We start from the raw sequence: 14,840 nt of genomic DNA on the forward strand, positions 1-14,840 counted from the left end.
AGACAGAGGGGGGGGGGGAAGACGGGTGTGCGCGATAGCGTGTTTACGCAAAATCACACTTTCACTGACGGAAGAGAGAGATGTCCTTCTTTTATTAGACGATCGGGCCGTTGTCGCGGGACTAAAACTCTCGGCATTATCCACTTGCCGTTTTTTACGAGCGAGCCGCGATGCCTCGGAACAAAGACCATATGTACACGTCAGTCAGTCGCGAAACACTATCTTTAGATTCCTGCTATAGATGGTGATTAATTATTCGTGCGCGTCCGCGTTCGTTGTCGTCTGACACAACGAGAGAGAAAAAGAGTGAGAGAGTGAGAGAGAGAAGGGAATAGAAAGGAGAGGAACTGGCAACCTAGTGTGGTGGTCGTCTTCGCCATAAATTATTCATCCGCGTGCCGTTTTTGTTTCGCCGGCCGCGTACGCGATATCCCGGGAGTGCGGGTGCATCGATAAAGCTGGAACTGGTTCACGAAGAGCGAAGCCTCGTCTTTCCTTCCTTCTCTCTTCCATCGCGTCGTTGTTGTTAGCCACGCATTCGCGGTAACCTTTGACGATACTCGGCGCCGAGTATGAAACGACTCGGATGCCCATGACGGTTTGGCTAGAATTTCCGCTCGATATAAACTGCTCCAAAAGTTACCGAATAGATATACATCTCATTCGTATATTTCAATTTATTTAAAGAAATGATAAAAAATTACAAATTGAAGCGTCAAGTCGCGAAATCGAGAGTAATTTCTATTTTTAAAGGACTCTGTTATAAGTAATAATACAATATAAAGTTTATAACAAAATAATTATATATAAACATTGTGTGAAAGGATGCAATTCATAATCTTACACTTTTAATTACATTCTAAGGACCCAACGATAAATCTAGAAATTTTAGCATGCTTTATCGCACAGCACACACCCACACACATACGATACTAATTTTAAATGCAGTGATGGCGTGATTAAGGCGACGATTTATTATGACGATATGAAGAATGCCATCGAGCATCGTACATCGCGAATCGCGAGTAACCACGCCTAGTTGGCCGTATGAGACGCGGTTTCTAGTTTGCAAACACTTTCATCGCAAATATGTTGGGAGGGATATCAACGGTAAAGGCAAAAATGTGCGGTAACGCATTTTATGTCTCCCGACATAAAAGGCAGGGAGAGCCTTCCTTCCCTTTCCCCGTTGAGTATCGACGGCGTCGATTCGGCGCCGCGGTCGGGAAAATGCCTCGTAAAGTTATGCGATGCGAAAATTCGAATGCTGGCGTCTTTCATATCGCGATCGCACGGGACCAATATTCGCGTGTCGTTGACGAAATTTTCCATCCGTGACACCATCCGCAAGCTAATTTTGCGAAAACATACGCATCTTTCAGCGCGAGAGAAGTAAAAAGAAAATATATATATTGAGAATGATATCATATTTTATTTATTATATATTTTATAAGGTAAAAAAAAATGTAAGAAAATATATATAAGAAAATATCTTTAATGCACGCATCTCTTAGAGAAATCTTGCAAAAGTAATTTTAGTAAATCACGTTTTTTTAATGATACATGTATTCTAGCATTCTAGCACTTTATATAAATCTCTTTCAAATTAAATATTATATTCGCATAAAATATTCGGATTACGCGCAAATATATCCTGTACGTGAAAAGATTTTAGCTGCTTTCTAGCGTCGATAATCTTTACGGCAATCGGTATTAATGTTAGAAAATGCCATACGTGTCTTGTCGTCGTAAAAGCGACGAGCTTTAGCAAGATATATACGTATTTAGCTCGTGCCTTACAAAACTGTCATTTGTACATCCTAGCTCATACGCATCGCCCATTTGGGAGCCGGCAAATATGGCGCGAGGTTGAAAGAGAAAACCGCCTGTGCGTGAAAAGGAGCTCTAAAGAGACATGAATAGTCGGAGGAACACAGATAGCTTCTTACGCGCGTCAACGCCGGGACACCTGCGAAAGCAGAGACGGCTTTTCTTCCTCGTTGTATAAACTGCGATTTTTTTTTCTTTTTCTTTCACAGTCATGCATTGTCGGCGCGGCGGCGATTGAAGGAGATTAATCGCGTCGTGCGCGAAAGATCAATCGTTGTCCACGCGCGCGCACGTAATGGACATTTAAAACGTATTTCCGATCGAGGGCGATCGTGCCTCGGCGCCACGTAATAACCAATAACACGGCAACAATTACATCAGGACTCGTAATAAAAGGTGAACGATCGTGCGAGAATTAAAAAAAGGAGAGAGAGAGAGAGAGACGTTGAAACACGAACGAGCATAATCAAAGAACGAGAAAGAGAGAGAGAGAGAGAGAGAGAATCTTGGAATTGTACAAGAAATTATGAAACGGGATAAACTTGGCTTAATTTATCATTTACACATTGTTCAATGTGCCTTAGTATAATCGTGTCGCGTGCCGCTCACCCTTATTTCCAGCACACGCGCGTAATTATACATGGAAATCAATATAACGTCTTGCGTTCAACAGAGAGTTGCTCCCGCATACCTCCTCGAGGAAATTGAAATAGTTGACTAAGCAATGAATATTACATCTAATTCGCTTAATTCGAAATTCCACAAAAGTTCCCACAGGAACGTTCTTCTCATCGTGTGTCGGAAAAAAAAAAATGCGAAACTTTTGTGATTGCATATAAACATCGAAATTTTCGATATCAATTACGTGTTTCAAATGTAATATCGTATCGAAAATATCGTCTGCATATCGACGCAAAGCGGAATCTCTACTTAATTCTCGATAAAACTTAATACGTGCTCGCGGTTGCGACGAAATTACGTTTGTCCTGAAAAAACAAACAAACGCGGTTTGAAAAAATAAACGCGAAATATCTTGAAACGCTCGCTCGCTCGCTCGCTGCGTACGAAACGCAATGCGGTGGTCGCGGTAAGAATGGAGATGTGGAGTTTTGTTTTAATAACGATAAACATCGCGTCGTAAACAAAAATAGAGCATTGAAAAAGCCTACCGCGCCTCTAGCCGCGTATCACCGTCTATTTTTAGACGGTCGCCGCGCGGAAACTACTAAAATAAATAACCCGTCCGCGTCGGAAAACTTTCCCTTAATATTCCTCGTATCTTGTTTTTCCTACACCCGATATCGGTGGACCGCGGTATATGCAGCCGTGTATAACGTGCCAGGTAAATATATTCGTGATCATTTAAGCATAAATCTGATCTCAAGCATAAGTCCGATCCCGAACTCAGAGCAAAATTTGCTAATAGCTTCTCTACATTACGTAAATTTAAAAAAAAAAAAAAAGAAAAAAAGAAAAGAAAAACAATTTGTACTGTCAAAAACTTCATTTCCAGCCATCATCCATTTAGTTAACGTAATGTAGTAAAATAACTTTGTGAAAAATAATATCGTATTTTTTATGGTTATTATTCAAAACGCAATATAAAATTTTCATTTTACGATTAGCAAAGATATGTCTGTGAAATATAACTCGACTGCGTTGATTATAAAATCTCTACGTGGAGAAAAATTCGGGTAAAGCGAAATTTAATAAACTCGTTGAAATTAGCGTGTATCATCGTCAAAGGGAATAACTTGCGTTCTGATTAGGTGCAGGGTAAAAAGAGGGGAAAATATGAAAATCATTTGAGCAATATAACGAGTCAGAGTTCAAGATAAAAGTGATATCTCACAAGCTATCTACATCGGGGTCAGATGTGCGCCTCCATCAAAGTAATTGAGGGTTAACAGAATTGATTTCGAACGAAATGATACCGGAGCCCGTACGTAAGTATTAGTAAATGCATGAATCGAAGTGTTCCTCCGAGGCCTTTAATAATCGTTCCCCGTTTAAACGATTTAAGGTTGTTTGCACTTTGATCGATCATGTATTACTTTTCAAACAATCGGAGATGCCATCAATAACCGTGACATCACAGTAAATATGAACAAAATATCTTGTAACTGTAATTAATATTGCAACTTGTATTCAGAAATCATGGCAAGAGTATAATTTATACGCACATATTTTCTTTCTTTTCTATTATCAAAAAATAAGACGGAGAGAAATATTTGAAAATACATCTCAATAATCCTCGATGGGAATCGAAATATATATTGCTTTTTGTTTATCTTTCGCTCGTACTTCCTGCATAGCGCTACATGAATCTTATCTCCCCTGTTTTATCTGTAATGCAAATGTCTGACTACACAGACGTGAGTTAATCTACTATTCTAAATAAATAATATTCGAAACTAGCCAAAGGTGTATCGTACATTCTTCGCTTAAATGAAATGTAGGAGCAAAAAAAATCACATTGTTTTCGTTTCACTATCCTTTTCGATCTAGCGATGCGATAAAAAGACGCGAGAGCGATCCGGAGTCCATTTTCGTTTGTCAATTTTAACCGGAATCCCTAAGTCGCAAAGTGTGCGTTCTCGTTACACGCGAACTCGATTTGCGCGGATTCGAGATTCGGAACGAGATCGGCGAAACAACACGGGAGGGAGGTAGGGAGGGAGGGTGAGCAAATCAATTTATGCGAATAGGATTCGCCGCCGCCGCCGCCGCAGCCGCCGTCGCGAAGAGCGATGCTGATCGAATCGCTTTCCCGAGCCTGTGTGTGTGCTGCTCGCATCTGGCGATAAACGCGATCGAGAGAATCCGTGGGAATATCCGGGATTTCGTTTAAATGCATCGATACAGGATCGTGTCACCGAATCGCCATCGCGTAGAACGAGGACACCCTGTATATTATTTACGCACAGGGGACGCTGGACCGTAAAAGCAGCGCGGAGCGTGCTAGGGAGAATCATAGGATAGCGGGAGAAGAGCAAGATTGGGGAATGGGGTACGCATTCGACAAGGGGGTGAGAGAAGCGGGAGAAAGGATCACGTACCTTGGACCGTGATTCCGAAGGCCGCTAGCAGGAGCAACCGATCGATCAATCCGCGGCACATCTTCATTAATATATCCGAGGACTGTCCCGTCGTGCGTCGCGCTCTTTCCGCTCCTCCGTGATGCCGATAATGCTCCGGGGATCGCGCGCGGCACAATCGAAACCCTCTACTACGTGGGTTAAGGAAAGAGGTAGAAGGTATCGGGGGCCACCCGAGCACACACGCCGATCAGCACACGCGCGTCATCGATGGATCGTCTCGACTGATCTCGTTAACGCGATCTTCCTCCTTGATGCCACTCTGACGGGGTATAGATGAACGTTCTTTTCTCTCTATTTATATTTATTTATTTATTTCGACGCACATAAACAGGCACACAACTTGGCGGGTATCTGATGTCGGGCGCGCGGGCGCGCGTACGAAACGATATTACGTATCGATATGTTTCGTTGTTGATCACCGGCTCTCGTCGCTTATTTCAACCGCGTCGTCCGTCGGAAACCGGCGTCGGAGCGGCCGATCCGCGGCGCGTCTGCCATTGCACGGGGACGAGGAGAACGCGGCGACGAGTTACATCCATCTCTCCTCACTTTCGCGGGATTTATATATCGGTGTCGCGTAAAGCGAGAACGGGCCGGGACTCTCGCGCGGCCAACTTCGCGTTTCTCTGTCTCGCGTCTCGCCGCCGCCGCCGTCTCTCGGCGGCGAGGGTCGCCTGCCCTCACGGGTTGATCGATGCGCGCACCGCGCCGCTGACAACGCCGTCGTTACGACGGCGAGTGTCCATTCTACGAGGAGAGGAGACCGCACTACCGCGTACCGGTCACACGCGACGCCGAGGATGACGATAATACGGCTGCTAATCGGTCCGGTCGTGCGCGGCGATGTCAACAGTCGCGCGCGCGCCGTCGCTCCGAGAAACGATTCATCCTCGCGATCGAGAGAGAAAGAGGGGGAGGGAGGGCGATCCGTTCGATCGATATTTCGATATCGCTCGGTTTATCACTCGCGATCGCGGGTAGAAGGGAGGGAAACGACCGCGGTTATTCTCGCGGACGCGACGTCGAGTCCCGCGGGACGATGTCACCCGGACGGCCGACGGTCGCCCGTCGCGATTCGAGTGTCACTTCGTTGCATGTTGTATGACGTTTGCCAACTACGTGTTTCACAAGCGTCGTATCGCGTCGGTCGTTTTTGCGCGAACGAAAACAGAGACGGACGAGGGTGAAAAAAACCGAATAACCGATACCGCTAACGCGAAGGCCGATTCACGACTGGCGCGGGGCACGCAAGCGCCCGGATAAAAAGCTGAGAATATAGCGCGCCGTCCAGCGCCATCTACGAAGTCGGGAGGAACCAAATCTCTATGTATGTGCGTGTTATTCCATGTCGTATACCATGTACACGCTGGACTATGTAAAGTGTATGTTGAAGCATCTCTTTTCTCGGAAACTATTAGAGATAGCGAAAAAATTATTTCTCGGTATTTCGGTCTCTCGTTGAGACTCTTCGTGGAATAAAAAATGAGATATTGCTGCCGGATTTTTCACGAGCGAAAAAGAGAAAAACAGGTGACAAATCGCCCTATCTTTTTAAACGGAACCGCGTGTTTTTTCTAAGTCGAATCTTTCCATTTCTGCGTGTAAATATGTCAAGATGAGATAGTAGCGAAATAAAAATAAATATTTTACCATGAATATATATTTCGTATTATTTTATCAGGATCTATTAGGATATAGAAAAATACATTTACTTTCTGACGAATAACAAGAAGGATCGATTCCTGATGCGTTTTAAAAATGCATGATATTTTTATATTTAATAAACATCAGAACGGATCTAAGAACGGATGTGTACCAAATTATTATTTAATTTGTTAAATAGAAAAAATAAGCCCCATAATGCAATATTTTATCAACATATAATGCGGATTTGCCTCTATATGGTTCGATGAAAATTTCAGCGATGTAGCTAATATAAGTACAGAGATATATAACGCATCATCGAGCCCCGCGTGAATAGAAATGGGCGATGTTAAATCCGAGCTCATAAATGAACCATCATTCAATATTATTTGATTTATTATTGAAGCCGCGGCGTGAAATTTCATTGACATTTTGTGCGCGACACATTTGGCTGCCGATATTTGTCGATGTGCGTTTCGCGTATGCATTTGTAATATTTGATATAACGCCGCGTAAAATCAGAAAGTATCCTGAAAGGATTCAGCTCTCATGCTCTATCTCCGTTCGAAACACCCTGGACTCGCGACTCTCGCAAGCACCACGCGGGGTCTTCGACTACGATCGGCCATCTTCGGGTCATTTTCGTGCGTAGCTCGGGGATATGGGAACAAAACGCGCGCGCGCATCGCAGGATTGTATTTAGAAACATGCGAATCCCCGTCTTTAATAATTAACTTTTCTCTCTTTAAATAATTTTCTGTCAGATATTCGGTAAATATTCAGTATAAGATCACCTCATCGAATTTTTTTAAACTCACATATTTTTTGCATTTCGAAGCGCAAAAACTGATTCTGCTTGAAAAAATCGATTCTATAAAAAAAAGAAAAGGAACAGGAGAGGGGAATAAGAGCGATAATAATCTCAAATAAATTTCTATATAAATTTCAGTAAATTTCAAAAAGATCAGAACGGGGATCGTCATTCACTGCTTTATTAATGTTTATGCTTTTTTCAGTCACACGAAATACATTTTTATTTAATATAATTGTCACATGTTTTCATTCTATCAATTCGATATACTATATTTGTATATAATACGACAGTCACTCGATGCTTTTTTTAGGCACTTCCAATACTGCATACTTACTTATTACCTAGCAATATTATAGTCTCGATAATTTTAACATTTACTTTAATGATGATTAGAGCAAAGTGACAGCTCGACGATTAATATGGTCCCGCAGAGTTTACTTCATGAAACTGTCACTATTGTCATAATGTACTATATTTACGCGTAATACGACAGTCACCCGATACTTTTTTTCGACACTCCCGGTACTACATATTTACTACATGATATTTATTCTCGGTAATTTATAGTTTGTCTTAATTTTATTAATATGTTTAATACCGCTATGACATTTCACGGAGTTCTTTTGACACTTACAATGTTCGATCGCAATTATATCGCCACAAGAACGTTTCGATATTACAAATAATCGCGTGCAACATACTGTAGACGAACGCGGAAATGACTGAATATCTCAATTTCCGGTTCCCGCGTTTCAAGATATACGACACTTTGGTCCGATTCCGAATTCCGAGGTTGTATTACACGAATCGAATATATATTGTTGCGACATGGACTATTCCAGCTAATTTTTATTAAACGCGACGTGTACATGTATCGAATATAAACGCGATATTATTGAATATATATATATATCGAATACAGAATGCAAATATCATATAATAAACTTTCTCATAATTATTAATAAACGCATTATGATATTTAAAAAATTAATTTATATCACTTTTGATAGTTCATATTACAGATTAGGTGAATAAAGCGCATTATATAAGCATTATATAAGAAAGATTCGAACTAATCTTTGCGATAATCGAAATGGTACTAACAATAAGCAAGAAACTATTATCGAAAAATTCGAGGATGCCGTGCGCGAGGACTTATCGAAAAATTCTCGGAAGCGAGTCCGGCTATACTTCGCTTCGTTCTCTCTCTCTCCATCTCCCTTTCTCTTATATTTTTTCTCTCTTTTAAAAACGCGCTTATCTCGTTTCAGTTTTCATCGAAATTGACCGTGTATATGTAATATGATATATATCCACACTTAGTACGAAGTAGTAGCGCACACACAACTCTATTATATATATATATATATATATACATGTATATATCCGCGCCATTTATATTACCTATAGTAAATAAAGTAGCTAGAGTGTAATTCCGAGAATCATTTGTACACGGCCTCCTTCTATCTTTCGAAAATTTTTCAGTTTCGTTGCGGTTATCGTGAGAGTTGGCCTGACAATATATATATACATATATACAGGGTGTATCTGAAATGATGCACTAAACTTTAGGAGCATATTCTAGAGGTCAAAATAAGACTTTTTTTCCTATGAACATGGGTCCGCAAATGAACCCTCCTCCGAGCTAGAGGCCCCTAAAGGGATGGGGGTTCATTGCGTATATATATATATATATATATACACGTGTAATGTCACGTTTAACAGAAATTAACGCTCGAATTGAACTCGGAATCTCGGAATCGGACCACGGTTGCTAGCCCTGACTTCGCAGAATCGCGAAAGTTGAGAAGTTAACCGCGATGTATATCGCGCGGTCATTCGTGGCATCGGGACGCATCTGGTAAAGATTTAATCGCGATCGAGTCTCGCGAGAGATGATTTTATCTCACCGGGAATAAATATCGTCTACAAGTGAGCGCGTGTTTTGTATCGGGAGTGTCGAAGAAAAGTATCGGGCGATTGCGTTGTGTGCGCGGATACAGTGCATCGGGTCGGTGATGCAAACGTGTGACGTATGTACGTGTGCGAGTGACAAGGAAACCTCCACCGTGCGGACCGAGCTTCAAGTATCATCAAAGTAAGTGTTAGTGGAACTATCGAGAAATTAAATTATCGAGAATAAATATTGCCTGCAATTAAGTATAATCCGAGAGGGATGGAAAAGGGGGGAAGGATGAAAAATTTACAGTGCATCGCATCGATGAGAATGTCCAACATTTTCGTGAATTTTACATGACCGTGAACTGCAAGCAATTTACCTTGTTTCAAGAAAGAATAGATTTCTTTTTTTATTATTTATAAGACACAAATTATTCTTTTTTAGATTTATACGGATTTAAAATATAGAATACAATGTTGCATACGTATAATCACTCTGCATTCAAATACGATTATACAAAAGAAATGAGTCAATAATTATTGTTAGCGATAATTTTTCCAAATACAGATTTAGTTTCTTAAAATACGTAAAATGATATGTTTCAAAAAAAATTCGTGAGATGGTCTCTATATTGAATATTTATCAAATATTCTTGCAAATTATTCGATAGATATTTTCATTTGACATTTAAGTGTGAATTTGATTTCTCGAGCATTTTTAATATTGAGAAAAATTCAAAAGCTATGATATTAACCGAAATAAAAAGACAAATATGGATTATTAAATCAGAGCACATACTTATGTATCTTCTGCAATAGCTATTTCTATACAAAACGGACTGAAATTGTAATTTTAAAGCTCAAGTTTCAATCTCGCATCGAAAAACATGCGCTCGCGCAATTGGTACGTTCCCCGTGTCACAAATAAAATAAATCGACATTACCATGTGTCTACATATATCGAACATCGAAATCCGAAACGCAGCGAAATTACAGTCGGTTTCAATCCCGCAGTAACGCGAATAAACAAATTGGCAATAAAGTAACCGGGGATCCGAGTGGGGGGAGAAAATCGCACATTTCGCCTGTCTCATAAAGCATGCTCCGCGTCCTTTAAAGCTAGGGATAGGGAGAAAGGAGAGTAGGAGGGGAGGCATGGGGGAAGAAAATAAAGTAGAGAGAATTGTCGGATTCTCCATTGTGTGAAATCGATTCCTCCGGTCTCCTTGGAAGGACATAATTACGCGAGGTGCAGCGAGAGGCCGAAGTTCCGCGTCGAACATCTCCGTCGCCGATAGCGGTTTATCACCGGGGGTTCTTGAGCATATAGTGCCAGCTCTGTTCAAGTTGCGTCTAATGTAAGCGGCCCACCGGTGGCGGGCGATGCCCATCGACCACGCGGCGAGAGTACGACCGTGACGACTCACGTGTACATATATGTATGTATGCGTGCACGTGGACGAGCGTCAATCGCGCGTTGATAGAAAATTTCTTGACAGCAGCGTAATAACCGCCAAGACATCCCGTTTACCAGAGCACAACTCTCCTCGCGAAGTCGAAGGCTTATGTAATTTCGCGATATTTTGGCGCGTATTGTCACCGAATTTTATCCGCACGTTGTATCCCGAGATCGCGACTGTTATAATATTTCGAATATACGAATTTATTAAGTATTCCTGTCCATGGAAGTATCGAATCTTGGTGGCTTCGACGATGTTGCATCGTTTTTGTACAAATTACCAGCGATCAAAGGCACGCTTTAAAAAAAAAAAAAATAATTCCTTATAAACGTTTAAAATTAAAACATTAATGAAAATTGCGAGATTTATTCTATTGTTTTCGATATGGTTTTAAATATGTATTGTGCGCTGCATTCAAAGCGTTTTACATTTGAGATTGCAACCGATATCTAACGATAAAATATTTTATATTAGTATTGAAAAAAATTAGCAATTTATTATGAATATCGTTCGTTTATAAATGCGTTTTGTAAATTACGTAAAAACGTATTTTACAATAAACACACACGCGTATTTTATATATTTTACGATAAATTTGATCAAAGAATTATCGTATAATAAAAGCAGATTGTTGAATAAATCGGCTTATTCTTATTAAAAAATATCTAACAAAAACGCGGTATAAAAATTTTTTTAAATTTATCTATTTTTTTTTTAAACTCATGTTCATCGCATGTTTTTGTTGACGGATTTGCTTGTGACAGCTGTATTTGTAACGCAATCGAGAAAAGCATTCGCTGAACATATATTATAATCATTTCCCCATGGATTTTAGTGAGATTTGTCTACTTGAGATCTCTGTAATGTAAATTTATCAGATATCATAGTCACGTAACGTAAAGCTCGAGGATGCACGACACCTGCAAAAAAGTGGGAAAAGTACCTTGGCCGCCGTGTTTACAGCGCAATCGAAAGGTACGACGTGCAGCCGGTGGTAGTATCAAGAGATACGCGAATAAAAGGAGGCTGTGTATAATACTCGTACGGGGAATTCGAGCGACTGCTCGAATAATCGCCCACCTCCTGTCCCCCTCCTCCCCGCGTTCAAATAACTGGAAACTCGTCGACGGAAGTACGTCGGAAGTGCGATGTGACATATGTTGTTGCTTTTATTGGTGTTATAATAGTTTTTGTGCGACCTGATTAATTTCGTTCTGCGACTAATCACGCGACACGGCGACCGATCAAGTCGAACGACGACGACAAAAACGTCGATCGAACTCGAATTTTCTCGCACCGATAAATCGCATTGACAGCCTTTAACCGATTCTTAATAATGATTAACTAGCTCCCTGTTTTTTCTCGTCTTATCGGTGCTCCAATTAAAATATACATAGCGTCTGAAAAGCGATTTATTTATTTATTTTTCCATCTAAAAATTTTGCAGTTGTATTTTTCTCAAAGAAAATTTCGGGATAGTTTACGATTTATTGCGCAACCTATTAATATTAATTAATAATAAATATCTTGATAATATCTTTTTTATTCGGCTTTTTGAAATGTCCGCGCGTTTAAGTTTTTTTTTTTTATTCATAATCCTTGAGAGCTAGGCGCGCCGTGGCTTTTAATCGAAGAGGTATTGACACGAGATTGGCCGCGGACTCTACCATTAAAATAACAGTTGTGTGAAACACCCTGTAGATAAAGTAACAAAATTTAATTAATCGAGGTTAGCGCCGATCGGGATCGCTATAACCGGTCCTAACCGCCCATCATATTATCATGCGAGATAACCGCTGTCGTTAGCACGGCCAGATAAATATTGTCGCTGGATATTGTCAGGTAACTCGGGCGTAACCGCATTTTCGCACTCCATTTTTATCTAATATATCTGTACGCGGTTATATTGCTTTTCCTACACTCGCGTATTAATTACAAGTAAATGGTTTTTCGCGCTGTCGCTTGTTCGACAGTTTAATAAATAAGATAAGGCTTAGATTAATTAGTCAATCGGTCGCAGGGTATTAACGTGTACGCGAAATACGTATGCGTAATCATACGTCGACGTACGCAAAGTAAACGTTAGGGTAAGCAGAGAGATTGGAATAAAATTTCGATGATGTGAAGTGATATTAATGGAGGCGAGAAAAATATATATTACCATTCTATAAAGATCGCATCCGGGATTGTATTGAATCGATTTATTATTAAGAGTTATATAGGGGAGTTATATAGAGGTTATTTTCTTGATAAAAGTCGAGCAAATTGAATCCTAATTGAATCTATAACGAGCATATCTGATTGGATTATAATTAATCGAATTTAAATTAGAGATTGTATATCAGTTTTATACATATACGCAGATCGAACAAATTTAATTTTAAATTCTACAAAAAGGGAGCATGTGTATAACATATCTCCTTGAATTACTAAAATTGTACATAAAAAATTACGAGTTCTCTCGATTACAGTCGCAAGAGTCATAATCGGATCGCGAGCTTGAATCGTTGCTATTATGAGTCTCAACATCAGTCGCTCGAAATAGTTCCTGTCGAAGACTGTCTATTATATCCGGTCGTTTATCGATAGACGACAAGTAATCCAAAAGGTCAGCGACAATTTTACGGCGTGGTCTGTTGAAAAATGTACCTACGACCTCGGGAATATCGATGAGCGGCTGCTTCGATAGGACGTGTCTGCGAGAACGATTTTAATGACGTATCATTAATCACGAACATTCCCTGTCGCATATTAAGTATTATAATTGGCACTCCAGACGATTTTTATCAAGTTATCTTTAGAAAAAGGTCACAAATTAAATTTCCACCTATCAACTATAAATAATTATATTATAATATAACGAACATTCCCTGTAAGTATTATAATTGGCACTCCAGACGATTTTTATCAAGTTATCTTTAGAAAAAGGTCACAAATTAAATTTCCACCTATCCACCTATCATAATTATATTATAATATAATATATATAAACTAATTAAATGTATAAATATACAGAGAGAGATACATTTTTCGAATCAATTTTAAAGTATTAGTGGCACGTGTGAGCTCACCTTAGCAAAATTGTGATTAAACCTTTGACCTCCGGATGTGATTTAAAGTAAATTTCATTTTCCCTTCGAGTAATCATTTTCATTTCATTTAAAGCTTGCTTCTGATCTCTCGTTAAAGCACCTATATCATAATTTTGCATGCCATGCGGCGGATCCGCGGGATGGAAAGCATTTTTGGCTTTAAAAAACGAGTTGGACATGATGATCGTCGCTTAGATAAGAGAATTTTAGAGTACTATTCCTCTCTCGCATAATTTTTCGGATATATTAATTTTATAAACTACTATTCTGTATAATGTTTTTTTTTATTATACTTATTCATGCAAAATTGCAGAGATACGACGCGGAAATTCGTAAAAAGTAAATTGAATGTTGAAATATTTTGACGTGAATTAGCTTTTGTTTTAACGCAAAATAACATACACACGCGAATCTGCACACATGTGATGCAACAGCAAGGTATAAATATGCAATCTATGACAGAGCGATACCCAAGCGATGATTCATGCTACGTATATACTGCGAAGATTTGCAAACTGTAAGCTTTTCTAGTTAACGGATTTATGTGGAAAACCCAAGAAGAGTATACATTAAAATATGTATAGATCATTATCCTAATAATATAGAAATTGATATAAAATGCTTAACAAATTTTGCAGACATTGATCTTAAGAAATACAAGTTAATCCGCGCAAGATAATATCCAAAATAAATAATGATACAATGTATCAAAAACGATGTGACATGTAAAAAGATTTGGGAAATATCTTTTTATGATCAGAAAGATATAGGCATATAAAAAATCATCTATTCAAATATATGTTTTATTTTAATTTTTACAAATCGTTTACATCTCGTTTCAGTTAAATGTTTGTCATGGATGTTTCCATTTTAATAGGTTTTCCGAGTAGAAAAAAATGTTGCATATTTTTTTACAATTTGGGGTAAATTTATTTCCAAATCGTGTTTTTGCATTTTAAATAAAAGAGCTATGCTGACTAAATTGTTTTTTTTTTTTTTT

General features: G+C 39.4%; 2 protein-coding genes across 2 annotated transcripts in view; one reads left to right on the forward strand and one right to left on the reverse strand.

The window, feature by feature from the left end:
- Positions 1-6,160, reverse strand: part of LOC115244961 (roundabout homolog 2-like) — a 99,606-nt gene extending 93,446 nt beyond the window's left edge. Inside the window, exon 1 of the mRNA XM_029822997.1 lies at positions 4,890-6,160. Coding sequence (XP_029678857.1) covers positions 4,890-4,956 — 67 coding nt within the window. The 5' untranslated portion in view covers positions 4,957-6,160. The remainder of the gene's footprint in view (positions 1-4,889) is intronic.
- Positions 6,161-9,407: 3,247 nt separating this feature from the next.
- Positions 9,408-14,840, forward strand: part of LOC115245602 — a 43,419-nt gene continuing 37,986 nt past the window's right edge. The window contains exon 1 of the mRNA XM_029824008.1: positions 9,408-9,487. The gene's annotated coding sequence lies outside the window, so the exon portion shown is untranslated. The remainder of the gene's footprint in view (positions 9,488-14,840) is intronic.

Source organism: Formica exsecta, unplaced genomic scaffold (genome assembly GCF_003651465.1).
Source record: "Formica exsecta isolate Colony F162 unplaced genomic scaffold, ASM365146v1 scaffold122, whole genome shotgun sequence".
Taxonomy (NCBI): domain Eukaryota; kingdom Metazoa; phylum Arthropoda; class Insecta; order Hymenoptera; family Formicidae; genus Formica; species Formica exsecta.